This window comes from Oppia nitens, unplaced genomic scaffold, assembly GCF_028296485.1.
Source record: "Oppia nitens isolate AA-2021 unplaced genomic scaffold, nextdenovo-longstitch-racon4-pilon3 scaffold29_pilon_pilon_pilon, whole genome shotgun sequence".
NCBI lineage: Eukaryota > Metazoa > Arthropoda > Arachnida > Sarcoptiformes > Oppiidae > Oppia > Oppia nitens.
The window spans coordinates 1,144,107-1,170,873 of NW_026533209.1; the positions used below are offsets into that span (position 1 = coordinate 1,144,107).

Below are 26,767 nucleotides of genomic sequence, written 5' to 3' on the forward strand. Positions count from 1 at the left end.
TACGGTAGTCATTGATATTACAGTGACGAACATGACATTCRTGTCTATCTCCTCTTCCATGTTCTTCTACATGTCCTCTTCCGCCATATCGACGGTGACTACTATTGTTGTTGTTGTGGTGATGATGTCTATTCATTATCTTAAAAGATTTGTTTSTAAATTGTTATTTGAATGAATGATAATAATGAGATAATGATATCACTACTTAATTCATATATATATATATATTTATTTTATTGTTAAACTTTATCTATTATTTGTTGCTAAAATTATTTTCTTTATATATATTGATAATAATTGTATCGCATTTGATGACTAATATTAATAAATATTTATAATTATTTTTGTTACCAACTATACAAAAATTCAATAGAAATTTACTTATATTAATATTTATGATATTTTTTTGCCGATAGACAATGCAATAGTATAATATTTTTTATATAGAGTACGGTATTTTGTAATAATAATAATTATTATTAATATTATTATAGTGTAAACACAGTGACTTTAACTCTAATGATTAGCAAGCAGATTTTTGTTACGTACAAAAAATATATGTACCGGTATTATACATTAAGTAAAGTACGGTATGTTTAGGTAGAAAACTTATATATATATATTAATATATATCTATTTATTTAGTGTTGTGATAATTACTTACCATTTTCATTGAAAATTTCTCAACTAAATATTTATGCTAATATATTTAGCAAATTAGATAATATCTATTGAGTAAATTTACTCATTAATTTACATGGAAATATTCTAGGAATTTTAAAAAAAAATAATATTACGGTAATTATTAAAATTATTATAAGTATTAATTTCTAATATTAAACAAGTTTTGTACTACTAATTCAAATGTCATTTATATCAAATTGAATAGTTATAACTTATTATATTTTATTTATTTTATGTTTCAATTTATATTTATTATTGAAATTTTTTAAAATATATTATTTATTATTATAATTGTGCATAAAAAACAAAATTTTATATTCAATAAAAATCACAATTTGTTTTTAAAAATATTTATGAATTGTATTAATTTTATGTTAACAGTAATAAAATAACAGTATATTTTATTTTTTTATTAAAATATACATAAATATGTAATAAATTTCTTATGATACAGATTTTATAATAATTAAAATCTATGTTTAACATGTAATTAAAAAATTATTACAACATTTTAACAATAAGTAGGGTAATCAAAATATTAAGTTAAAATGAGTTGTCAATAATTTAATACAATACAGTTTTAACGATATAAAACAAAAATCGCAACTTAATGTTATTATTTAATGGTATAATTAATGTGAATAATGATAATTATTTTATGATATTAAATATTATTAAATATTGATATATTTATTATGAGTATATCATTAAACAATAGTCAAACTAATTAATATTATGGTAAGTAAATTAGATCTAATTTATATATTAAATCACATGCAAATATACAAATAAAAAAATAAGTAAATAATGAGTAACTAATTATTAAAATAGTTGATAAACAAAAAATAATAATTTTTACAAAATAAAGAAAATTACTTATATAGTAATTATAACTAAATATACTGTACATCATCAACAACAACAACAAACTTATAATCCACTCGAAGTATGTTTTAGTTGTCGTTTATGTTGATTGAGTTTAGCGTAAGTATCGGTCTTAAAGTTGCAGCCATTCCAGTGACAGGTAAACCGTTTTTCCAGTTCCTTATGTTGACGTATATGTGCCTGAAGTTTGGCGTTTGTCTTAAAATAGCGCCGACAGTCGGCATAATCACAGCCAAAACGTTTGACAATACTGTGCGCCTGTCGTTGATGGACGACCAGAAACGACATAGTTTTGAATCGTTTCCTACAGCCGCTAACATCGCACCGATGGGTAGTGTTCTTCGCCGATATTGTCGAGTCGTCGCCGTCACCGCCGCTCGATCTCTTTGTCTGTGATTTTTTCGCCACAGTTTTGATTGTTTCGCTCGGTTTCGGAAGACTAATGCCGTGCGTCTGTAGTCTATGACTGTCGAGTCGAACCTTATTAATGAAAATCTCTTTACAGTCACTGATATGACACCGAAACACTTTTGGCTTCTTTGCCTGTGTTGTCATCAGATTTTTATGAACAAGTTTTTCGTGTTGTCTGACACTGGCTTCGCTGGCAAACACTTTGCCGCAGCCGTTGACATTGCATCGCAACTTCTTTTTGGTCATCGAATGACTACTTTTGTGCAAAATAAACGAGTATTTGGCAGTAGTTTTAAAGTCACACAAATCGCAGACAAACTCATCCGACTTTTTCTGTCCAATATTCTTGACATTAACTGTTTTAGTCGTCGTCTTTACTGACTTCGCATTCGGACCATTAGTTCCCGAATGCATCCGTTTCTTGTGAAGTAAGATATTATTAGACGACATCGTCTTAAATGAACATAAATTACACTCAAACGACTTGATCTTATGCTCGGCAGCCAAATGTTTGTCTAAATAGTGTTTCGCATAAAATCGTTGATCACATTTGTCACACAAAAACGGTTTGGTCTTATTGTGTACCCGATTGACGTGCGCTTCAAGAAACGGTTGTCGATTGAATTGTTGCGAACAYTTATTGCATTTATAGATCTTCTTGTTTTTGGTTGTTTCCAGTTTTTCGTTCAGATTGTTTGCATAGCTCTGGTGCAACATCTCTGACATTAGCCGAAAGTCTGGATTTACTTCATCATCGCCGCCACCAAACACTCGCATACTCTTCACTAAACTTCGTGGACTTAACTTAGCTGTAAATACAATCAGAAATAAATTGTGTTTAAAAATCAGTTAAAATTTGAATAAATAAACAAARTATTACTTAAAACTGGCGATAACTTGTATGGACTTGACTTAACGGGACTCGTGTATGGACTCCATGACGGACTCATTGATACATCTTTTAGAAGATAAAAAAACAACTTTAATGACTAAAACGATCGTTTCGATTGTCTAAATACCTGATCTTCGGACGTCTGGTTTGATATCATTTTGMACCAACTTTTCTTCTTCTTCTTCTTCATCTTCATTAATATTATTAGCTTTAAAGCCGTGACTTTGTTCCAAATGTTCGACAAACAGGTCTTGTGTTTCGCAGATATGATGACATTCGTGACAGACAAAAGACTGGCAGCTCTTATGGACGCTATTTATATGGATCTCTAAGTCTATATCAGTGGTGAACAATTGCTGGCACTCTTGGCACTGATAGGAACAGTCGGCCATATCGATGGTGGGCACCACTGTTTCGCGTAGGACGGGCTCATAAAACGGATGATCAATAYTAGAGTCTAATTAAAAATAAATGACCAGAAAAAGACATCAGTGATCGGGTGTCCAAAACAATCAAATAAAAAAAGTTTTACCGTTGCTGGCCTTCTGTCGCTGATACTCGACGGTCATAGTCTTGAGTTTGTCCATGAGATCGTCATCGTGCGGACAGTTGCAGTTCACTGTCAGACCCAACAGATGATTGATGATCTGGTCGGCCAATTGGCGTAGTTGTTGTTCGTGTACCAGATTGGCCACCAGAGACCGATTTTCGCGGTACAGTTCGTCAAACACGTCGTTGGCCAGTACTGAACACATGTTTGGATTATTGTTATGAACCGAACCAGTGATGGTTACTGTTGTTGTTGTTGTTGTTGGATCAGCTTATGATTAGTTGATATAACTTATGGTTAAATTTTATGATTAATTTAAGTCATGTGTCATATCTATTAAGTAATTGTTGTTTCCATAGAATTACTATATAAACAATAAATACAATATTTTAGTTTCAAAACAAAACACGTGATCAAAACAATAGTGTTAATTGATTGTCATTTTAGGCGCACTTTTTCATAAATACATTATAAAACCAATCACTTTACTACTGGTTGTATGGTTTTTACTGTCAAACTTATTGTGCAGTTTTTTAGCGCAAAAAATATTTTTGATAACTTTTTTTTAATACTATATTATTATTATTACAGTGTTTTATGTAATGTATAACTATTATAATAACTTTTTTTTAATTAATTAAATTAATTAATACATATACTTTTTATAAACATATCTAAATAATCAATAGATTTATATGTAAAATCTTTTTTATAGATTTAATATCCTGTATGTATGTACTATTGTAAAAAAAACAATTACCGGTACAGGTATTTATATAAAAAAAATTGTTTCTACTAAAAAAAATCATTAGGGTGTTTTTATGTAAATTTTTATAAACTCATTTGTCAATTAAAAATAAATTAAATGATACAAATAATAATAATAATGAGTATTAACTTATTTGTATAGTCACACAAAAAATTGTTAGTTGTTTAAAAAAAGTATTATATAACTATTATTTACCGGTCATTAGATAATTAATTTACAAAATCTATGTCAATACATTATAAATATAGTTTGAATAAATATGTGAAATTGTATCCTACAATTTGTAGATCAATTACCGTAATGCACTGTAAGGTAATACTACTAATACTATTACGGTATTACAACTACCTGTGCAATCAGTGTGAGCGGCACCTGAAAACCGATTATCGGTACAGTACCGGTAGATGTAAAATACCCTGCTATTATAATGTCAGATATTTCATAATAAATTAAATTACCGATAGTGGTAACTAAATAATAAATAGTAATATTAGTTAAACAAAATTAAACAATAAATTAATTAATTAGAAACAAATCATTTCATTTATATGACGCTGTGTTTAGTATCCGATTGATAATTATTATCATCAGTGGTCAGTGGTCGCAGTCTCCGCCAATTCAGCGGTGACTTCAGTACCCGATGTGAACCAAACCGGTAACAATCCATTGATTGGCTGTTTAGCGCTTCGAACGCAATTTCGGTCGCGTTTCCTGAAGTACACCTTATAAGTGTCCAAATCTTCCGCATCTTTCATCAGTTCCTTAATATAGTTAAGTATACGATTAACAAAATCATACGCCTCGTCGCAATTCCAGCGAAAACGCGGCAAATCGGGAATCTCGCGGACGGCCATCTTATCGATTTGCTTCAGTACGTTATTGTTGTCTTGAATACCGACCAGAATATAGTCAATGTCAGCGACCACACAACCCGCCCACCAATTCAATAATTTTTGACCGAAAGCCGTACTCTTTGAGCACTTAATATCGTAATAGTTGTCCTCTTCGTCGATGGCATCGATTTCGGACATCAGTAACAATCTATGAACGCCTGGATATTACCGTAAAAAGATTATATGAATTACAAATAGTTTTATTGATTGCCACTAAAAAAAAACAAATACCTATATTTGTTTCGTAACACTTGAAGTACTTTTCATACTCATTGATGGCTGTATTGATGGCTTGTTTGTCACCATTGGTAATGATTTGAGTGACTTTTGTGGCCAAATAAGTAATATTATTTGTAAAACTTTTGTTATCCACCGGTGATCCCAAATTGTCGCTAAACTCGTCTCTACGAGATTTATATCGACCACCAAAACGGTTGTTGTCTTCATCGAAACGGATTTTATTCATATAAATCGTATTCTTATATTTGGCTATCAATAGAGTCCAATCTTCGATATGATTCGGTGTCATCAGCATTGAAGTGTAGAGACCGCCGAACGATACAAACTCTGGCAATTGATTTGCCGGTCGATTCTCAAGATATTGCGACCGACGGATCCACTGAAGAAAGTATTTCCATTTTAATTGTTTGTATGACTTGTAGTCAACGATTAGTGAAGAGTTCTCGAAACCTGAAGACAAATGAGGGATAAAGTGGTAATTCAACCAAAATAAACAATAATTTCAATATCGGTGGACACTAACCATCCATTAGATTGACATTTCGTTTGGCAATCTGTTCCATATCGGTGTCCAATTGGATAAGATTTGGTCGGCAATTATTGTCATCGTAGCGCTGTTGGCCATCGATACGAAAGGCGCCGACAAATCTTTGATCGGCAAAACATTTGTCAAACGACTCGCCGGTGTCGACGGCATAGCGGTCGCGAACGTATAGCACTTTCGGTCGTTCCGCTGACTGACCATTAATCGTGATATTCGGGTCGCCGCCGGCGGCGACGGCAGAAGAATCGGACAAATTGACTAACTTATAACCCGTTTGACGATTGGCGGCATTGGCAACATCGCCATCAATGGCCACAACTGATGCCATTGTAGTTGTGACCACATTTTCTTTGCCATCTTTGCCGAAATCCCAGATTTCGGTTTTACTACTACTACTACTACTGGCCATTGCCGAGTCATCATTGCCAGTATCCATGGCATGCATTTTGTCGACAAATTTTTCTTTATTCCTCGACTTGTAAGCGCTTACCGTTTGTGGCCGGCAGTGGTCAACACGTGTTGTTTGAGTGTTAACCGAAAGTTTGAAAAAATAAAAAATTTAAATTAAAAAAAACTTTCAATCGTTACGTAATCACTGTTCATATATGACGTAAAAAGTCTTATTAATTATTAATAAAAACCAAATAACTGTTTGAAAATTTTTATATTACCGGTAAATAAAAAACTAGACTTTACTACCCGATAGGGTACCGTAAAATCGTGTTTTATTTCTCATATGGAATTAAAAAAAATAAAAAATGACATTTTGATATGGTAAAAAACTTGCATTTATTTACCACACCTGATAATAATTAAAAACTAAATTATTATACATAGTAAAAAAACTATTTTTTCATATGGGAGAAAACTCGCATTATTTCCCATGACTTAGACATCCATATGGGAATTTAAACACAATATAACGGTAATAGATATATCTGTATACTTTAATTGTCTAATTTTTTATCTTTATTTAAAAAAAAACTTATTTAAACTAACCTTGTCAAAGCTATATAAATATATCTTTCAAATTCGGTTTCGGTTTATACAATTATCACTCATACACTGAAAATGCATACATGTCTAGTCTATACAGAATAAATTTATTGTACAGTATTTAATATCGCATTTAATAAAGTTTATAATATTTATAATACATTAGATTTTTTAAATAAATTAATTTTAGTTAATTATTAATAATAACAGTATATTTTTTTAGTAACTTTAGATAAATTTATTAAAAAATTTATTTATACAATTAAAATATATTTATATATATTAAATGTATTGATATAAATTAAAATAATATATTAATAAAAAAAATAAATATAAATTATTAGATAAACTATACATTGCTTTTGATTAGTTTCTGTTTGTCGGCTGCCGTCGCCGTACCGACGGAAGGCACGGTGGCCACTGACTGGTTTTCATGCAAGCGTTTCATCTCTAGCTGTTTGATACGGGTATAGGCGGCCGACCCGAAGAGTACCAGCAGATTACTGAACCACCAGAGCGTCGACTTGTGATCGGAGTACCAGACAGTGGCCAACACAGTCTGCGCGCAGGCTTTAGCCGTACCGGAGATGTTGTGCGTCAACGGAGACGTAACTTTGATCTGCAGTCCGGTAACGTAGCCGATGGCAAACCCGAACACACCGGACAGTGTCATGAGATTCCAGAAGTTAACGTCCCACAAGTGGCCAAAGTTGGCCAATTCGCTGAATTCACCGGTAACTATCATCAACGGAAGAAATAGCAGACAGGCGTTGAGATTGTTATAGAAAGTCAACGACCAGATGCTGTTGTTGACCGCCGGCAATACGTCTTTAGTGAAGATACTGTTTAACGATACGAACAACGAGGCCAACACACCGTAGACCACACCCGATATGGACAACGAGCCGCCAGTACTTTCCTGGTCGACGCCAAGAAAAAAGCCAAATATAATGACCAGACAACAGGTGATGGCCGACACCGATGTCGACTGTTTGAGTATCACATATGTGAGAGCAACGTTGAATACAGTGGTCAACGAACGGCCGACAAAATAAAAGGCAACGCCGACGTACTTAAGACACAGATTGTTGAATGTAATCATCAATACAAACATCACCGACAATGGCAAGACTTGACGGGCGGTCGTCAGTCGAAAAGATAGTGCCGGCAGTTTGAATAGACTTGGATTGGTCCGAGACAGCATCGACATGACCAGTGTGATGGCCAGTGCGCACAGACACTGATAGAATGTGACAAAAAGCGGTGCATTGAGGCCAATGTCGGCGCCCGATAGCAGATGTTTGTTGATGAAGACCATCGATATGGATATCAGCCAATAGGCGGCCACCACTGCCACCACTTCGGCATATTTGGCTACCAGTGATCTGTCGGCGGTGACTGCCGACAATAGTGTCATCACTGGATTGAATGAATTTATTGGTTGTTATTATTGTTGTTGTTATTGTTGTCGATGACTATCACCGCATGTCTTCACTAATCTGTTTATTATTATTACTATTAAAAGGTATAGATTTGTTGACATATTATATAATCAATGGTAGAGCGCATGTGTCATATGATAAGGACAGTCTCGATAATGCTTTATAATAGGTAACAATCAAAACAATATTAACTTTATTAATGTCGTTATAATATCAGTAGTGTTTTGTTGAGTCCTTGAAATGTTTTATCATAGCTTATACTGTATAGTACTACTGAATATTCAATAAAAAAAAATCAATTTTAATGTCTTTAATTTCAATTATCTGGTCAACTATCAATTGAATACAAAAGTTATCAATGTAAAAGTTATAGATAATATTATGCTAAATAATATTGCAATTAATTATTTATTAGTTTATTATACAATTGGTCAGATAAGTGCCGCCGATTGGTCAAAAAAAATAATAATATAATAAAAATAAAATTAGTCGGCGGGTAATTATCTGGCCAATTATACAATTAATTAATAAATGATCAATTACAATATTATTTAGTTTAATATTAACTATAACTTTTACATTGGTCACTTTTGTAACCAATTGATAGTTGACCAGATAATAAAAATTAATATTTTCTCATATTTTTTTTAATTAAATATAATTTATTGAATTACATATTAATTTAAATTTAAATTTAAATTTTTATTAATTATTAATTTTGTATATATAATTTTATCATATTAAAAAAAACAAAAATTTACTAATATTTGTTTCAATATAAAAATAATGATTTAAATTTCAATATACACAATTTTCAATATATACATATAAATTGTATATATAAATTTATATATAGTTATATATATTTATATAAATCTCTTATATTTTTCATATAATAAAAATTCTACATTAGTTTTTTTTAATTGTCATTTAATAAAAAATTTTAATTAAACAAATATAATTAAATTATTGTTATTATGAAAACAAAATTAAATTGAAAGACATTTTGTTTTTTGACTTTTTCTTCAATTAGTAAAATACACAGAAAAATAAATTAGATATAAATTTAGATATAATGAAACAAATAAAGGTTTGTCTATGTATTGGCCGCTTTTCGCAACGGTTTTGTTACCGGAGTTACTGGACACGGGAGTTACCGAACTGTCATTGCCGACCATTTGGTTTTCTGACCGAACCCGAGAGTGGATACCAGTCTGTTGATCGTCGGCGGAGCTTTGGTCACCAATCTTTCCGTTGTTGTTGTGGTCTTTAAGCCGTGTATATGAATCGCATTTGAGAAATCGTTTGGCGGACGACCAGTTGCACGACTGGGGCTTCGGCGCCGCCAATATCTCTATCGTACAGTACTTGCCATCATTGAACAAAAACAATTCATGACTGGACGCAGTGGACAGTGTAAACGCCGCCCGAAAATTGATATGCAATACTTTTTGTACACCATATTTGGCCAGTTCGATGGCCACGTTGGTCACCAACGGTTTGGTAAATTCGGCGCCCAAATCGAACCGATAGCCGAATACTGTTTGGTCGGCGAACACAAACTTTGTCATACTGCCCAACGGATCAAAATAGGCGGCCATAATCTTACGGCCCATCATATCGCCGATTGTCTTGTTTTGCGAACCGATATACGTTCTGAGGCCTTTGTGCGGCATATATACCAATGTTCCCCAATCGATCTGATAGGGCCTGAAGTTTCTATACGTTAGAAAATGGGTATCATTTAAGTACAGACCGGTGCCTATAAACTGTGTGACCGATTCGTGCGCCAGTATGGTCACCGCCGACTCGATAACACCAGTAAACTCTGAATCAAACACCTGGGACTCAGGATACGGACCGACCAGTGTTTTGTCTAATAGCCAGACGTTTTGGTTGCGAAATATGGCAATCGAGCCGTTTTCTAGACGAGTGATCGACTCGATAACACCGTCGTCGCAGATGTCGCCGGAGGCCGCCTCACGAAACTGTGACGAACGAGGCTCGGGATTGTTATTATCGACATCAAAGGTGTCGACATCGTAGGCGGTGGCAGCTATGATCGCCACAATCATAACGGTAATGACCAACTGATGATTGGCCAAAAGATGATAATCATACATGTCTTACATCAACGATGGAAAATGTCAGAAATGTTAAGAAGTAATGGAAAAATAAGTGTAAATTTAAAAAACACGAAAATTAAGTACAAAAAGAAGAGACAACTGTCTGTTGAAAATTGAAAAGAATTTATTTAAAAAAATTATTTCAATTTTATTTAATTTTTGTTTTTTAAATTCTCGCACTTTTTTTAATTTTCAATACTATTTGTTTATTATACTTCTATACTATTATATATTGATAATTTTGAAATCGTATATATAATCTGATATTTATATCACATGCAAACAATTAATATGTAATATATTTTTTAAAAATTAATATAAACTTTTAATATATAAAATAATTTAGTAATTCAATTAGCATAACGCGTCCAACTAATAACTATTTTTTTTGTAAATAATTTTATTTACCGGTACATTACTGTACATATATTTTGTATTACCGTATTGTGATTTTAAATTTCTGTATATTTAGTATATTTAATATAAACTCATTTATTTACTTAAAATTGAAATGTAAAAAACTTAACATTTAAATAGTTTAGTAAATAATAATGTAAATAAGTTTAATACAAATAGACTATCAAATAAATTATAAATATTTACTGTATATGAAAAAACTTTTAAATGTTAAATATATTGAAATCATAGAAAATACTAGTATTAACCAAACAAATACAAAAAACAATAAATATTGAAAATTTTAGGATTTTTTCTAATTAATAAATTAATTTGATAATCAATTTTTTTTGGAACCGAATCATAATAGTTATAAAATGTTTCCAAAAAAAAAATCTGATTTACTTTTTTTGATCAATCAATTCATTATTATTTTTAAATATTTTTACATTTTTATTTTTATAATAATTATTATTATATTGAGTTTTATTTAATTAGATTTTATATAAGCAATAATTGTGTGATATTATATAATAAAAATAAAATTGATTTTTAATGTAAAAATCATTTTATATATCGTAAATTTTATTTTATATTATAATTATTTTATTATTTAGGAATAAAAATTAGCAATTTATAAGCATATAAATTTATTTTACTAAAATAAAAATATTCATAATTTTGTATACAAATTATTTTTCAAATATTAACACACTTTTATTATAGTATTTAAAAAAAATTAATTTTTAATCCCTCAAAAAATCAATTACTATAAAACTTTTGTTTCAAACCATTAACTAACTGTTTGTATTCAAACATTATTGAAATTTTCAATACTGTTTGTGTACTTACAGTGATTGCTATGAACTAAATGAATGAATTAATTTAAACATTGTTTGTTTGTTTTTTTGCACACATTATTGCTATTAATATAAATTTATATACATTGTGTACAGTATATCATACTTTTATTAATTTTATTTTAATGTTAAACTTGTCGTTGAAAAATATATACAGTATAATATACTGCAAATATTTATGTATCATACAAATTTAATATATTGCATATTTATATTAATTAAATTAAAATATATTACTTTATTACATTGCTATTATTATATTATTGTTTTTATTATAATATTATTATCTATTTTATACATTACATTATATTATATACTATACGTTAAATTTAGTCATTCATTGTATGTTAAAATTAATTATTTTTTTTTGTTATATAATAAATAATATAATTAAAGCAAATTATTGTATAAAATTTACTTATTTAGCAAATTTTGTTGTATATAATAAAATTTATTAAATATAAATTGTATGATAAATTAGATTTTATAACATAAAAGATGATAAAAAATAAAATTAAAATAAAACTACCGCTACTTGCAATTTATAATTAACAATAAAAATGGGTTTTTTTAAATTTTACATATAATAATATGTTAATGATTTATATATTTTTATATATTCTTTATAGTCAACTAAATTGTTATAATGTAATAACAAAATATTTTTCATTTATTTATCATATGAGTTGATTTACCGCCACAATAGATGCCCATCCATGCGATCCAACTGGCAAACCGACCAATATATTACTATATTTTTATAATATAAGTATATACAATATATACTTATACATAGTGTCTTATATATATATATATAATATAAGGATATATACAGTTTGTATGGCTTTGGTATACTGTATATATATAATAATATTGCAATTCACGTCACACTTAAAAATCGATATCATCACAAATATATACTACAATCCTATATAAAAAAAAGTATTGAGTTATTCACTTCACTTTCCCTCTCCTGATGTCTCACATCCCTTCCTATGCTTCATATGTCTCTCTCTTCTCTCTCTCTCTCTCTCTCTCTCTCTCTCTCTCTCTCTCTCTTCAACCATACCTTAATGTGAATGTGAGTGAGTGTGTGTGTGTTTGGCATCACATTCACAATATATTAAAATTGATGAAAACCTAAGCACCAGTGCTAGTACATAGACACCAACAACATTGGACATCACACACAACCATATACACTCACACACTAACTCACTCATACTCACACACACACTCACACACACACTCACTCACACACACACTCACTCACACACACACACACTCACTCACACACACACACACACACACACACACACACACACACACAATACAGTATACAGACATTGATAAACACCACATACTGTACAGTAGAGTGGTGTACAATACAGACACACATTTACCGTACAAATCAAACACTCACTTCAGATGCAATTTATGTGTTATATGTTTGCTATAAGTTTAATCAAAAACTAAAAAATACTCGACTATTATACTCTTATATTCAATGCTTAAATGCCATTCATAATAACTGACTATTATTTAAATATATATAATCATTATATTGTATTTCAATAATTTCCAAACAAAATTTTTATTCATTTATTCACTCATTCAAGTCAGTCATTTAATTTATTTCAATATATATATATTTTTTTTCATTTTTATGAATATTCTTAATGCTCTCTCACTTTTACAATATACATATATTTAATATATATAATGCAATACTTAATACCATATTTTAATACTACTAATACTAACTACTATTAATAGAGCTTATACTGTATATAATTATTTTATATTGTTGTTCAGTGAAAGCAATTAAAGAATATTCTGTTTGTATGAATATTCAGTATTGAAAATAAAGTATAGCTCTCTCTCTCTCTCTCTCACACTATGTTTTGTGCAAATATTCTGTGAATATAATAGAAAAAAATAATACAAAAAAACAAATTCAATTGAAATCCTAAAGTTTTTCTCTGCTGCCAATTGAAAGTTCAAATAGTATTCAAAGTATTTTGTTATTGTTGTGTTAGATATATCCTAAAAACAACAACAACATCAACATTAACACTAATACGATAAGCCATGTCCTCATTTCACGTCCAGATCGTGTCCCAGGAGCCGGTAGACTGGGGCGAGAGTCCACATTGGGACCAATCAAGACAACGTCTATCATATGTCGACTGTTTTGCCAAACGTATCCATCAGATTGATCCGGAAAGTGGTCGCTGCGATCGCTACAACATAGTGTCGGCCGCCAGCAAATCGACACCGATGACCACAATGGCCATACCGACCGATAATCAGTGTGACACCGAATATGTAATCAGTTTGGGCAACTCATTGGCCAAATATTTGCCAAATTCAGGCGATATTTACAAGTTGGCCGACATAGACGGTGGCACCTATTTTAACGATGGAAAGTGCGATTCCCGGGGAAGGTTATGGATCGGATCGTTTACAGGTATGTCATATCTTAATGTTAAAGTAGAGTGTACAGTACAATTTATAAATAACTATAAAAACTATAAATATATGATAAGTTATTATTATTTTATTGTTACTGTTGTTAATTAGGTGAACCGGGCAATCCAATGACAATGGTCAAGGGTGCCGGTAAACTATATGAGTTTAGTAATGATACGTTGACCACCAAATATAATGGACTAACCATACCTAACGGCATTACTTGGTCGTCGGACAATAGCAAATTGTTTGCCGTAGACACTATGGAACGGGCTATTTATTATTTCGACTACGATAACTCTACGGCCACTATCGGTATGTTTTAACATTTACCCGTAATATATTTTACTAGAAAGCTCAGGGATCGATATATATATATATATATATATATATATGATATTTGTGTAATTTAATTTAAGTTTTTACACACTTTATTTTATTTTTTTACTATCATTCAATAACTTCAGGCAAAAAAAGGACATTTTTTGCTTCAAACAGTGAGTTTAGCTTCAAAGGCACCGAAATCCCATACGGACTGACCGTCGATCTTAAAGGTAACCTATGGCTGGTTGTCTATTACGGCGGAAAGATATTGAATATCGATTCAAATACAGGTTTGTTTGATCTTTGAAATAAAACAGATATAACACACACACACACACACACACACACACACACACACACACACACACACACACACACACACACACACACACACACACACACACACACACACACACACACACACACACACACACACACACACACACACACATACATACACACTATGTTGGCTTTCATTCAACTAATAGACGACTAACACACTAATGGCAAAAATCGGTTATCTATTAGCTGGTGGCCTATTTGTTAAGCCAACAACAAAAATAAAATCAATCAATAGTTTTTTTTCAAAAAAAAATAAAAATAAAAACAGTTGACTTTTTTTCTCCCTATCATTTCCTTTCCCCTAATGTTTGCCTATGACTTTGCATTTGAATTGTTTGTTTTGGTTTTAATCAATATTTTTCAGCCAAAGTAATCAATAAAATCGATTTGTCCGCCAATATGGTGACCTCCGCGTGTTTCGGTGGCATCGAAATGAATGAACTGTTTGTTACGTCCAGCAATCGCGGACTACCCGCACCAGTTGTTAGCGCACAACAAGCGGGACACACGTTCAAAGTGACCTGTTTTAGGGATAACTCGTTTAAAGGCCAGCCATCCAACTGTTTTCGGTTACAGTAAAAGAAATACTATATTATATGATATCACTAAAAAAATACTAATCATTTATTATAGCTTATAAGTTATATATTGTATTTTCACTGTAAATTTACTGCAGTATATACCGCATATCGCACCTGTATATTGATATATACTGTTACAGTATTACTGTATATGGCGTAGAATTTTATGGCATTTACGATATTTTTTGATTATTTGGTAAATGCTTTTTTTAATGGTATGGTATATATATATATATATAGTGTAATAGTGTTTAAGGTGTGTCATAATTTTATTTTTGTTGCTGATGTCGTTGTCGTTGTTGTTGTTGGTTATGATGATGATCTCCCGGTGCGGAAAATGTAACTCAGTTAGCTACAGTATAATATATAGATATATATATATATAAGAAAATTATATAAGAAATTTAAAGTTACGGTACAATAAAATACAGTTACTGTACGGTATTTACAGTATATAAATATTTAAAAAAAAACTACAAATTTATCACATTTAATGTTGTGTATAAATAAATAGTAAAGTTATTTTTTTGTAGTGGGCAGGCAATTTTACCGGCACCTACATACTATGTAGTACATATATGTTAGTATTAGTATTATTATTAGTATTATTATTATTATGACTTTTTATCGTAAAAAAATAGTTAATGTTTAATATACAGTGTATATCATAGGAAAAAACATAATTACCTGTGACATTAAATGTGATTTTTTCCATTAAAAGTCCATACATTAATGATAATGTAGTAATAATAATACTAATAATAATACTACAGGTAATAACTTAATAGTACTAATACCCTAATAATGATGATAATAGTGTTATTAGTATTATTATTATTATTATTGTTAGAGTGGGTGAAAAAAAGCAAATATTTATCTAACACTTAGAAGTGTCAATTGAAATAACGATTTTATTATTGTTGAAGTATTAAATAAAAATCTTTTTCATCAATTGAAAAGTTTTATGTCTAGTATTTTTCCTAAATTGAAAATCAAATTAAACAAATCAATTGATCGTATCATCTGTTTTCTACCCGTCCTTTAAATAAAAAAAAGTCCAATAATTATTAAATCATTAAATATTAGAGAAAAACTATGTCATTAAATGATATCATTTTTATTGGTAAAAGTAATAATAATAATAAACTAAAAGCCATTAATATTAGTGAATTTAATTAATTAACATATATATAAATTTATATTTAATGTATTGTACAGTACTATTAATATATATTTGTAGTGTAAATTGTGTATAAGTGTAATGTAGCCAAACAAATGTATTGAATTTACATAAAAAATTAAATGATCTAGATATTTAATATTTAGTTAATTGTTATTGAGTAATTAGAAAATAATTTTTTTTAAATATATAAAAAAATTAATAAATATATTTAGCAGAAATACAAAGTAATTTGTAAACTAAATAATATTTTTTAAAAATAGCATAAAAATTAAAGTAATAACTTATATCAAAGTAGTCCAATAAAAATTATAAGATTTATTTTATTTATAAAAATAAAAATCAATTGTATTTATAAAAATAAAAATCAATTGTATTTTTATTGTTAATATAATTTATTTGTATAAGTATGTAAATTGTTGTAAATTAGATATAAATAGAAATATTAGAAAATTGTTTTAATTATATATTAAATAAATAAATTGATGTTTAAATTAATAAAAAATATATTATTTTCATAAAATACACTGTAAATTGTATTTATTATTTTTAAAAAATATAATACGGTAATTATAGTTATTATTTAATATTTCATTATTAATTAAATAATTTGTTAGAATTTATTGATAGAATTTTTAAAAAAATTATTTATATTAAAACTCATATATTCTTATTGCTAGCAAAACTTTAATTTATCATTATAATTAAAAATATATATATATATATGTAAAATAAAATAAAAACTATATCTATTCATAAGTTTAAATAATTTAACTTATCTAGATGATAATGTTTTTACATTTTATAAAATTACTATTTTTAAAAAAAACATTAACATAAAAAACACAAATATTTATTAAATATTTATATGAAAATAAATTAATAAATAATTATTTTTTGATTAATTATAACTATAGGAGTCACTACTAAAACAAACAAGAAAATGTAGCAATGTAAAATATTTCATTTAATTTCGTTCACAAACAACGTAATTAAATATTTGTTATTGAAATAAGATATTTTATCTAAATATAATATATGGGGTATTAATTTATTTATTCAAAAAACATATACTGCACTGTATTATGTGTTATAAAGTGGATGGAAAATACCGATTAAAATTGTAACGTTATCTATGAATGTGCGCGCGTATTGTTTAATGCCGCTGAGCGCTATGCATCATACATCAACTTTATGTTCACATACATAAGTTTATAATAATAGACTTAAATATACAGTATATTACACTATACACTGTAGTATTCAATAAATACTACTAACAAAAAAAACATGGCATACACTGTGTAAGCATCGACTGTTTGACTATCAACTGGAATACATTGTTAGGCTATGTGTATGCCTACTATTGAACGCCATTTGAAAAGCCATTGAAAAGCCTGTAATCGACAAAATCGCGGCATTTCTTTGCACTTAAAAAATATTAATCAAACAAAACATTCAAATCATTGGATAAACAATAATAATAATAACAACAACAGTGTCCACACATTTATAGGCCCGAAGTTACCGATATATATATATACCAACTGACAAAACAATGGCCGATAAGGACGCCGGTAAGTGTCCTCTGACTGGCCAACAGTGCCGATACCGGCTTTGTGTGTTTGTATGGACACCGATAACATCGCGCCATTTGCCGATGTTGTTGACATTAATAGTGGTCATTGATGGCATTATTGACTACCGATTAGTGACAATCAGCCGGTGTTGTCCACATACACACACAGACTCGTGCCGTTATCGGTACCGAAAAACCCAATTATAATATTTCTAATCATTTTTCTCACTCATTCTCTTGTCTATGTTGTGTCCATTGTCATTCCCGTCGGCAACGATTGTATCGTAACATATATCCAATTCAACAGTCGAGGAGCGTGTGATCAACGAAGAGTACAAGATATGGAAGAAGAACACACCGTTTCTCTACGATCTGGTTATGACACACGCTTTGGAGTGGCCATCACTAACCGCTCAGTGGTTGCCCGATGTTGTGCGACCCGAAGGCAAGGACTATTCCATACATCGGCTAATACTCGGCACTCATACCAGCGACGAACAGAATCACCTGTTGATAGCATCGGTTCAGTTGCCCAACGAAGACGCTATGTTTGATGCCTCCCATTACGACTCAGAGAAGGGCGAGTTTGGCGGTTTTGGATCGGTTTCGGGTAACTAATTGAACGATTGTTTTTATTACTGGTTTTTGTTTGTTTCTAATTATCTGTTCTCACTTTCTCTGGACTTTAGGTAAGATTGAAATTGAGATTAAGATCAATCACGAGGGAGAAGTCAATAGAGCCCGCTTTATGCCGCAAAATCCGTGCATTATTGCCACGAAAACACCGTCGAGCGATGTATTGATCTTTGATTACACGAAACATCCCTCAAAACCAGATCCAAATGGCGAATGCGCGCCCGATTTGAGACTACGCGGCCACCAAAAAGAAGGTTACGGTCTTTCGTGGAACCCAAACCTCAACGGACATCTATTGAGCGCATCTGATGATCACACCATCTGCTTGTGGGATATCAATGCTCCCGTTCGTGACAAGAACATAGTCGACGCAAAGACAATATTTACGGGACACACGGCCGTCGTCGAGGACGTCGCCTGGCATTTGCTACACGAAAGTCTGTTTGGATCTGTAGCCGATGACCAGAAACTGATGATTTGGGACACCAGGTCGGCCAACACCAACAAACCGAGTCACATAGTAGACGCCCATACGGCCGAAGTCAACTGTTTGTCGTTCAATCCGTACTCGGAGTTTATTTTGGCCACCGGTTCGGCCGACAAAACGGTTGCCCTCTGGGATCTCAGGAATCTGAAGCTCAAACTTCACTCATTCGAGTCGCACAAGGATGAGATCTTTCAGGTTCAATGGTCGCCCCATAACGAAACAATACTGGCCTCCAGTGGTACTGATCGTCGTCTACACGTATGGGATCTGTCGAAGATTGGCGAAGAACAGTCAGCTGAAGATTCCGAAGACGGACCGCCTGAACTGTTGTTCATTCACGGCGGACATACCGCTAAAATATCTGACTTTTCATGGAATCCTAACGAACCGTGGATTATCTGTTCCGTGTCTGAGGACAACATTATGCAAGTCTGGCAAATGGTAAGTCTTTGTCATTGAAATTAAATACTTATTTGTTGTGTTGTCTGTCAACTAATTATTGGTCTTTTTTGCGAAATTAAAGGCCGAAAACATCTATAACGACGAAGAACCTGAAACACCAGCCGCCGAACTGGAAGCCGCCGCATAAGTGGTCACTCATTTGATGGTTTTGGTGTCCATTCGTCGGTTTTTTTATTATAAATTTTATTTATCATTTAAGTTATCCGATTAAGAGATATACAAACTGTATTTTTTTCATGAATTATAATTTGTGTAAACTTTTCTTTTTTTTATTTTCACGTATTATTTTTTATTATAATTATTATTATTATTTAGCGTACTATGAACTGGCGCTCCGGTAGGCTTTACTATCATTACTATCATAAAAAAGCAAAACTTAATTTTTATAAATTTAACAAAAAAAACATAAATAAAACAAACATCACTTGTGTTTATATAATTAAATAAATTGATTGGAACTGGAATTTAATGATTGAGACATTTTTATCTATTATTTAATTTATTAATTATTAGTATTAAAATAATAATTCATTATTACTTAATTTATAATTAAAATTATTATTAAATTTCTAAAACATATATTTATTAAATTTTGTTAAATTTACTTATACTGATTGCTATAATTTACTAATAATTTATTATAATTTTAATAAACCTAATAATTGTCACAAATTATTGACCCGACAAACTGATCAATGAAATGGACGGATAGTTCATTAAAAAAAATGTATAATTTATCGAAAATTATTTCGATGTGTTTTAAATTATATATTTATAGTAATTATACACTAAATTATATACATTACCGGTAAATGTATATTTTTAATCAACTTTAAAAAAATGATCTATTAAACTATTAAATTAATATAACTTTAATTACTATAAATTAACTAAAAATAAAATATTTGAAATATCCAAAATCTAATGAAACAGATATTTTAATTGGTAAAATTATCATGTTAATTTATTAAGATAAAAAGTAACTTAGTCATTTATTAAATTAAAGTTATTAATTTGTTTTTTCCTGCGATTTACTGTATTTTTAATTACAGTATCGTTTATTTCTTTAATATTGCATATAAATTCAAGGACATACATACATATTTATACACATAGACATACAAATAAATAAATTACCTATACTTTATAGGCTATACATACATACTTTACACATACAGACATACAGTACCTACACATACATAACTACTAAGACAGAGTGCTATCAACAGTACAATACTTACGTAACATTGCATAACATGACAGTGCGATCACAGAATATAAAGCAGAATAACAGTGTGTTTAGCATTGCTGTGCACTGCTCTTATGTATCAAATTCATAGGCTTTACTCATTGATATACTGACAATAATATTGCATTAGTGTTGGGTACAGTTGAATTGATATGAAAACACTGTATGAGTGGATAGTGAATCACTGTAACTGAAATTTATTCTACGATTCACAGGTATATAAACTCCCGGTGCTCTGATAGTTGACATCAAAATATTGTGAATTGAGTTTTTTTTACTTATAATAATAACATCCAGTTATATAATAAAAACTTTAAACTTTACAAACTTTTTCTTGACTTGTTTTTTATTAAAGAATAATTTGTTTTATATGGTTCGTAAATATTACGCTACTTTCAAAAAGTTTTTATAATTAATAATAATTATAATAATTTAATATTTATTTTTAAAAAAATTTATATTAACAGTGGATTAAAGCAATGGGCAAAAGACACGGCGATCACCACCAAAAACATGGACATCACGGACACCACAGATTTCCTGAACATGGGTTTGGTGGACATGGATTTACTCGACATGGGTTTCCTGGACATGGATTCCCGGGACACGGATTTATGGGTCCTATGCCATCAGCCGATGAACAGGCGGCCGCCGCCGCCGCCCCCGGCTTTGTCGATCCTCGATTGGGCAGTGTTGGACCATTTGGACCGCACAGAGGCGGTCACGTAAGTCGTGGCCATCATGGAGGACATCATCGGATGCACGGCGGGCACTGGGGCTATGGATTTGCCGCCGATCCGCGTCAGATGTGGGCCGCGAGCTCATCCAGTTCTTCAGGCACTTCATCGTCAACCAGTTCGTCGTCCAGCGATAGTGACAGCGAAGACAAGAAATGCAAAAAGAATAAGAAGTGCAAAAAGTTGGCAAAGAAACAGAAAAAGATGGCCAAAAAGTTTATGAAAAAGTGGCGCAAATGTTATTTTAAGAGAGGATGGATGTCCTCATCAATGATGTTCACTAACATATCTCAGTGCACACTATGTTGGCATCCAATTAGACCGTTGGTCGACACAGAAGTACTGGAATGCGGACATCTATACCATCGTAAGTGTCTGAAAGAGTTGTTTGGTTTGTCGGCTCGCGATACGACCAGCACTGCCGCCACCGCCGCCGTCGGCAATGAGAAGAATGGCATTTATTGTGTGCAATGCAAACAACCGATTGACGATAACCTGCAAAATGAATTACGCAAAAGATTCAGTCAAATTGTGACCAACAATGCCGACAACAACAGTATGTCCACCGGTGATGACATGCAATTGAACGCCGAAAAGTTTGCCGAAGACTTCGAGAGTCTTAAAGTGTGAAAAATCAGAAAAAATCAATTGATTTAATTATTATTATAAAATCTCTATTTTAATCCTCTTTTTATAATTAGATATAATTATTCTTATTTATAATAATTATTATAATAATTTTGTTATTTATTTAATCCTAATTTTATTACTTGAATGAATTAATATTTATAATTATTTTTACTTAATTAATTTTTAAATAGTTATATAAACTTTAATTTTAATATTTATTTTTTGATTTTTATTATGTTGTAGTAGTTATAGCAAAAATTGTTAATCAATTAAACAAAAAAAAAAAATAAAAATTTTAAAACAAAATAAATGTAATATTTTATTTATTTATATATATATATTAATATTATTTAAAATATAATATAATGTGAAAACAAAGTTAATAATATTGAAAATAAAATAAATATTTTGGCTTATATTCAAATATATTATGTTGTATTTAAATATAAATATAATTATAAATAAAAAAAATTAAATAATTAAAAGAAAAATTATCATATTTTCGTACATTTTTTAAAAAATCCATTGATTTACATAACATGATGACCGCCGCCGCCACCCGAATGACCCCCACCTTTACCGCCATTAGGTGACCGACGTTTGCGTTCAAATGTAAACTCAGTGGTCACGGGAGGCGCGTCCGTATCAAATGAATCAAGTTTTGACATATCAATAGCCACAGAAGCGGAGGTACCATTCAATGGACATCCAGTTATACCAATAATGACCAGACATGCGGCCAATAATAGTAGACCAATAACTTTATTAGACATTAGTCTAGTATTAAACACAACTGTTTTATTATTATTATTATTATTATTATAATATTTATTAATTATATTATTTTTTTGCTAAAGTTTTTCCTCCTATTTATATATTACTAGAGTTTCTAAAAATAAATTTTCGATAATTTATTTCTAATGTATTGTTTAGTAAAGATTTTATTATTAGTATTTTCGATATAATTAATCAAATTTTGTAGATTTTATTTATTGATTTGATAATTTATTGTATAAATATTGTATTTGTTTATTATTAAAAGAAAAGTGTGTGCAAATAATTTTGATTGATTGATAGATTTAATCTTCAAAAAAAGATAATAATTTATAAAATAATTTTTGTTTGTATAGTATTTTATAATTAAAAAAACAACATAGAAATAAATTATTAGCAATAAAATTATAATTTATTATTAAACTATAGTTTGTGTTTAAATATTGTAGTTTATGTCAATATTTATAAACTTTTATTAGATTTTATATAATTTTTATAATTATTTACTTAAGTAAATATTAATCTAAATGTGTTTTTTTAGTAATTTTAAATAATTTTAATTATAAATATAATTATTTAATAAATACAACAGTAGTTAGAAAAAAATTGTTTGACATTGGAATTACTAATAATTATAATAATACTTATAATAATAATAATATATTTTAAGTTAATATTTCTAACCAAATGTATTGCTAATACTTAAAAAATAAAATAATTATTACTCAATATTTGTTTGAAATTTTTTTACAACTATTAATCATAATTCATATATAATACTAGCTATTTTATAACCAATAAATCATCATGGTCATTTTTATTATAATATTGACTAAACATTCAACTATTTTTTTGAATATAGTCTGGTTTAATAATTATTAGGTATGATTACCATTGAGAAAAAAGTTTTATCCTTTAAATAATAATAATTATTATTATTTAGTACAAAATACATAGTATATAATTATTTATTTATTATATCTTATTTTAATAAAAAAAAATAATTATTTATCCAAATCAATTTATATTACACTTGTAATTATATTTATAGTTAATTTTTTTGTTAATATATTTTATGGTAGATGAAAAAATTAATTAATTTTAGTATTTTAGTATTAATTTTTATAAATTTTGGAAGTTTTTCTTGGGTTTGGTCATCATATTAGTGAATCACACGATAGTATAATAAAAATAGGTTTATTTGATGACACATATCATGATGTGATGGTGTGTCTCAATGTAAGAACCAGTAGGTGTTAAACACGTAGACTTAATAGTCATTTTGTCCGATAGTTTCCTTTAAAAAAATTACTTAATAATAATAACTTATAATAATTGGCTGATTGTTGGTCACAAACAGCCGGTCGACCGGAAAATGCCGGTCAGTTTCGGTCCAGAGTCGAAGTTTAAGGATCTCGAGGCGGCATTCAAAGAGATCCGACTCGAAAGCAATGACAAGAAAAGTGATGTCAGATCACTGGCCGTAGTCAAAGACGACGAGTCAAAGGTATTGTTGGACAGACCCGAGAAAATTGGTTACTATTCTGTCAGACATCGACTCGAAGACGACGAACGCGAATATGTTGGCAATGCATCTGAGCTCAAGTATCTTCACATACCGTCACCGATAATACTGGATCTGACTCATGGCTACGACAAGTCAGTACGTTATGGAGAGTGGGGTAACTCTAAATTGGATAAACTATTGAAATGGATATCCATTAATATCCAAGAATCGGATAGTCATCGACCACTTCTTGACGCAGATTTTGTAACCACTCGTCGCGTTTTGGCTTATATTATGACTTATCCGTATCAACGCATCGAACAGTTAACTATAGCTGCCGTAAAATTTCGCGGAAATATATATTTGTGTCCATTTTGGCCAACACAACAACCGAAGAGCGACTCATTAAATCAAATGTCGTTCAGTGGCTATCGTTTCGAGAAGTACTTGACCAGCACTGACCCGAACCGGGCATCAGATCTGGACGAGTTTGATCGTAACGGCTATATTGGAGTTATTAAGACACAAATGACCACTAATGCACCCAAACGTTCGGTACATTCGGTAATATTTACGTCAAAGTTGGACTGTTTGGCCGATAAGTGGTCAAAGTCGAACAGTTTGGATCAATTTGTTGAACTGAAATGCGCTAAAAAATTAAATCGACATAAATTGCTTCAATGGTGGGCACATACCCACCTGATTGGTGTACCGATCATTCATTGCGGTATAAGAGATGACCGATTGATGGTAAAGACTGTCCAAGAGATCAAAGTAGACAGTCTTCGAGAGAATACCTTTTGGACGCCAGAAGTTTGCCTGAATTTTATGAATGATTTCCTAACACATGTCAAACAAGTGGTCATCGATGACAACCCAGATCTGGTCTATCTGTTTGAGTGTCGTCCCCGTCATGTCATCACTTGTACTAAAATGATAAAACCGACAGATTTTGAGGTATTACCCAATTGGTATGTCGAGGTGTTTAAGGAGTGATAAAAAAGGGTATTTAAGATAATAAAAAAGTATGGTTTCAAATACACAAATCAAAGAAAAATTGTTATTACATTGTTTTTTGGGGTTTTTTTTATAATTTTTCATTTAATATATTCATTTAAAATATTTTTTCATTTAATTAGACTATATATTCGATACATATATAATTGTTTACTTGTATTACATATTAATTTCATAAATTACTTAATAATTATCAAATATTGCTTTTGTTTTAAAAATATTGCTTATATTTATAATATACGACTAATTAGTAATTACTTCTATAATTAGTATTTAAGTACTAATTTATCATTTGTTTCTAAAAAATATGATTATGATATAAAATATTATTATTATTAATATATTTCAATTTAACTATTTAAATAATTTTGAATGTTTTTGTTACTTTAATAAATTTTTGTTGCATAAAAATATATTGAAATTTATTTGATTAACATGAAATGACTATATAATAAATTGTTAATAAGTAAATTAAATGCTACTTTAATTATAAATTTTAGCAAGTTGAAAATGATAGAAATCATTACCTAAAAAACAAAGTTTTATTGAGAAAAGTACTTGTTTTTGTTGTTATAAAATAAATTTATATATTTAATTATTAAACATAACTCAATAAACTTGAATTTATTTATAACTTAATTTGTGTATAATTAATATTTGCCTTTTTAATTGAAAATTATTTCATGTTTTTGAAATTCATATTTTACTAATCAAACCAAATTAATGTAATGTTATTATTAAAATTAATAACTTAAAATTATTTAACGTAACACAATAAACTTGAATTTATTTATAACTTAATTTGTGTATAATTAATATTTGCCTTTTTAATTGAAAATTATTTCATGTTTTTGAAATTCATATTTTACTAATCAAACCAAATTAATGTAATGTTATTATTAAAATTAATAACTTAAAATTATTTAACGTAACACAATAAACTTGAATTTATTTATAACTTAATTTGTGTATAATTAATATTTGCCTTTTTAATTGAAAATTATTTCATGTTTTTGAAATTCATATTTTACTAATCAAACCAAATTAATGTAATGTTATTATTAAAATTAATAACTTAAAATTATTTAACGTAACACAATAA

At 29.7% G+C, this 26,767-nt stretch overlaps 7 protein-coding genes across 8 annotated transcripts; 4 read left to right on the forward strand and 3 right to left on the reverse strand.

Moving 5' to 3' along the window:
- Window positions 1-1,614: 1,614 nt before the first annotated feature.
- On the reverse strand, window positions 1,615-3,765 carry LOC128954762 (zinc finger protein 160-like). The gene is made up of 4 exons (XM_054300358.1): window positions 3,405-3,765; window positions 3,000-3,329; window positions 2,861-2,938; window positions 1,615-2,789 (listed from the first exon to the last, which is right to left on the reverse strand). Exons 1-4 carry the CDS (start codon window positions 3,625-3,627, stop codon window positions 1,615-1,617), a joined length of 1,806 nt encoding a protein of 601 aa, XP_054156333.1. The 5' UTR covers window positions 3,628-3,765.
- Window positions 3,766-4,390: 625 nt separating this feature from the next.
- LOC128954777 (uncharacterized) lies at window positions 4,391-6,468 on the reverse strand. The gene is made up of 3 exons (XM_054300375.1): window positions 5,848-6,468; window positions 5,316-5,774; window positions 4,391-5,242 (listed from the first exon to the last, which is right to left on the reverse strand). Exons 1-3 carry the CDS (start codon window positions 6,311-6,313, stop codon window positions 4,779-4,781), a joined length of 1,389 nt encoding a protein of 462 aa, XP_054156350.1. The 5' UTR covers window positions 6,314-6,468; the 3' UTR covers window positions 4,391-4,778.
- A 745-nt stretch (window positions 6,469-7,213) lies between these two features.
- LOC128954763 (GDP-fucose transporter 1-like) lies at window positions 7,214-8,436 on the reverse strand. Its single transcript, XM_054300359.1, has one exon. It carries the CDS (start codon window positions 8,279-8,281, stop codon window positions 7,214-7,216), a length of 1,068 nt encoding a protein of 355 aa, XP_054156334.1. The 5' UTR covers window positions 8,282-8,436.
- Window positions 8,437-13,637: 5,201 nt separating this feature from the next.
- Window positions 13,638-15,405, forward strand: LOC128954764 (regucalcin-like). The gene is made up of 4 exons (XM_054300360.1): window positions 13,638-14,158; window positions 14,272-14,475; window positions 14,628-14,774; window positions 15,191-15,405. Exons 1-4 carry the CDS (start codon window positions 13,780-13,782, stop codon window positions 15,403-15,405), a joined length of 945 nt encoding a protein of 314 aa, XP_054156335.1. The 5' UTR covers window positions 13,638-13,779.
- A 2,489-nt stretch (window positions 15,406-17,894) lies between these two features.
- Window positions 17,895-20,209, forward strand: LOC128954833 (histone-binding protein RBBP4). The gene is made up of 4 exons (XM_054300435.1): window positions 17,895-18,164; window positions 18,474-18,776; window positions 18,856-19,730; window positions 19,813-20,209. Exons 1-4 carry the CDS (start codon window positions 18,146-18,148, stop codon window positions 19,876-19,878), a joined length of 1,263 nt encoding a protein of 420 aa, XP_054156410.1. The 5' UTR covers window positions 17,895-18,145; the 3' UTR covers window positions 19,879-20,209.
- An 870-nt stretch (window positions 20,210-21,079) lies between these two features.
- LOC128954778 (uncharacterized) lies at window positions 21,080-22,477 on the forward strand. Of its 2 annotated transcripts, none has more exons than XM_054300376.1 (2): window positions 21,080-21,373; window positions 21,468-22,477. In XM_054300376.1, exons 1-2 carry the CDS (start codon window positions 21,371-21,373, stop codon window positions 22,365-22,367), a joined length of 903 nt encoding a protein of 300 aa, XP_054156351.1. In that variant the 5' UTR covers window positions 21,080-21,370; the 3' UTR covers window positions 22,368-22,477. The 2 variants fall into 2 exon arrangements, with proteins under 2 accessions (XP_054156351.1, XP_054156352.1); XM_054300377.1 differs by having other exon boundaries at window positions 21,080-21,215.
- A 2,039-nt stretch (window positions 22,478-24,516) lies between these two features.
- LOC128954765 (decapping and exoribonuclease protein-like) lies at window positions 24,517-25,644 on the forward strand. Its single transcript, XM_054300361.1, has one exon. It carries the CDS (start codon window positions 24,517-24,519, stop codon window positions 25,642-25,644), a length of 1,128 nt encoding a protein of 375 aa, XP_054156336.1.
- Window positions 25,645-26,767: the final 1,123 nt, after the last annotated feature.

Bases quoted from the DNA above. Each gene is read 5' to 3' on its own strand.
- LOC128954777 (XM_054300375.1), bottom strand. From the start codon at position 6,313: ATGCATGCCATGGATACTGGCAATGATGACTCGGCAATGGCCAGTAGT. The intron at 5,775-5,847 runs GTTAGTGTCCAC...ATTTGTCTTCAG, and splicing joins AAATGTCAATCTAATGGATG to GTTTCGAGAACTCTTCACTA. The intron at 5,243-5,315 runs GTATTTGTTTTT...GGTAATATCCAG, and splicing joins GTGTTACGAAACAAATATAG to GCGTTCATAGATTGTTACTG.
- LOC128954763 (XM_054300359.1), bottom strand. From the start codon at position 8,281: ATGACACTATTGTCGGCAGTCACCGCCGACAGATCACTGGTAGCCAAA.
- LOC128954764 (XM_054300360.1), top strand. From the start codon at position 13,780: ATGTCCTCATTTCACGTCCAGATCGTGTCCCAGGAGCCGGTAGACTGG. The intron at 14,476-14,627 runs GTATGTTTTAAC...CAATAACTTCAG, and splicing joins TAACTCTACGGCCACTATCG to GCAAAAAAAGGACATTTTTT. The intron at 14,775-15,190 runs GTTTGTTTGATC...AATATTTTTCAG, and splicing joins GAATATCGATTCAAATACAG to CCAAAGTAATCAATAAAATC.
- LOC128954833 (XM_054300435.1), top strand. The intron at 18,777-18,855 runs GTAACTAATTGA...TCTGGACTTTAG, and splicing joins CGGTTTTGGATCGGTTTCGG to GTAAGATTGAAATTGAGATT. The intron at 19,731-19,812 runs GTAAGTCTTTGT...GCGAAATTAAAG, and splicing joins TTATGCAAGTCTGGCAAATG to GCCGAAAACATCTATAACGA.
- LOC128954765 (XM_054300361.1), top strand. From the start codon at position 24,517: ATGCCGGTCAGTTTCGGTCCAGAGTCGAAGTTTAAGGATCTCGAGGCG.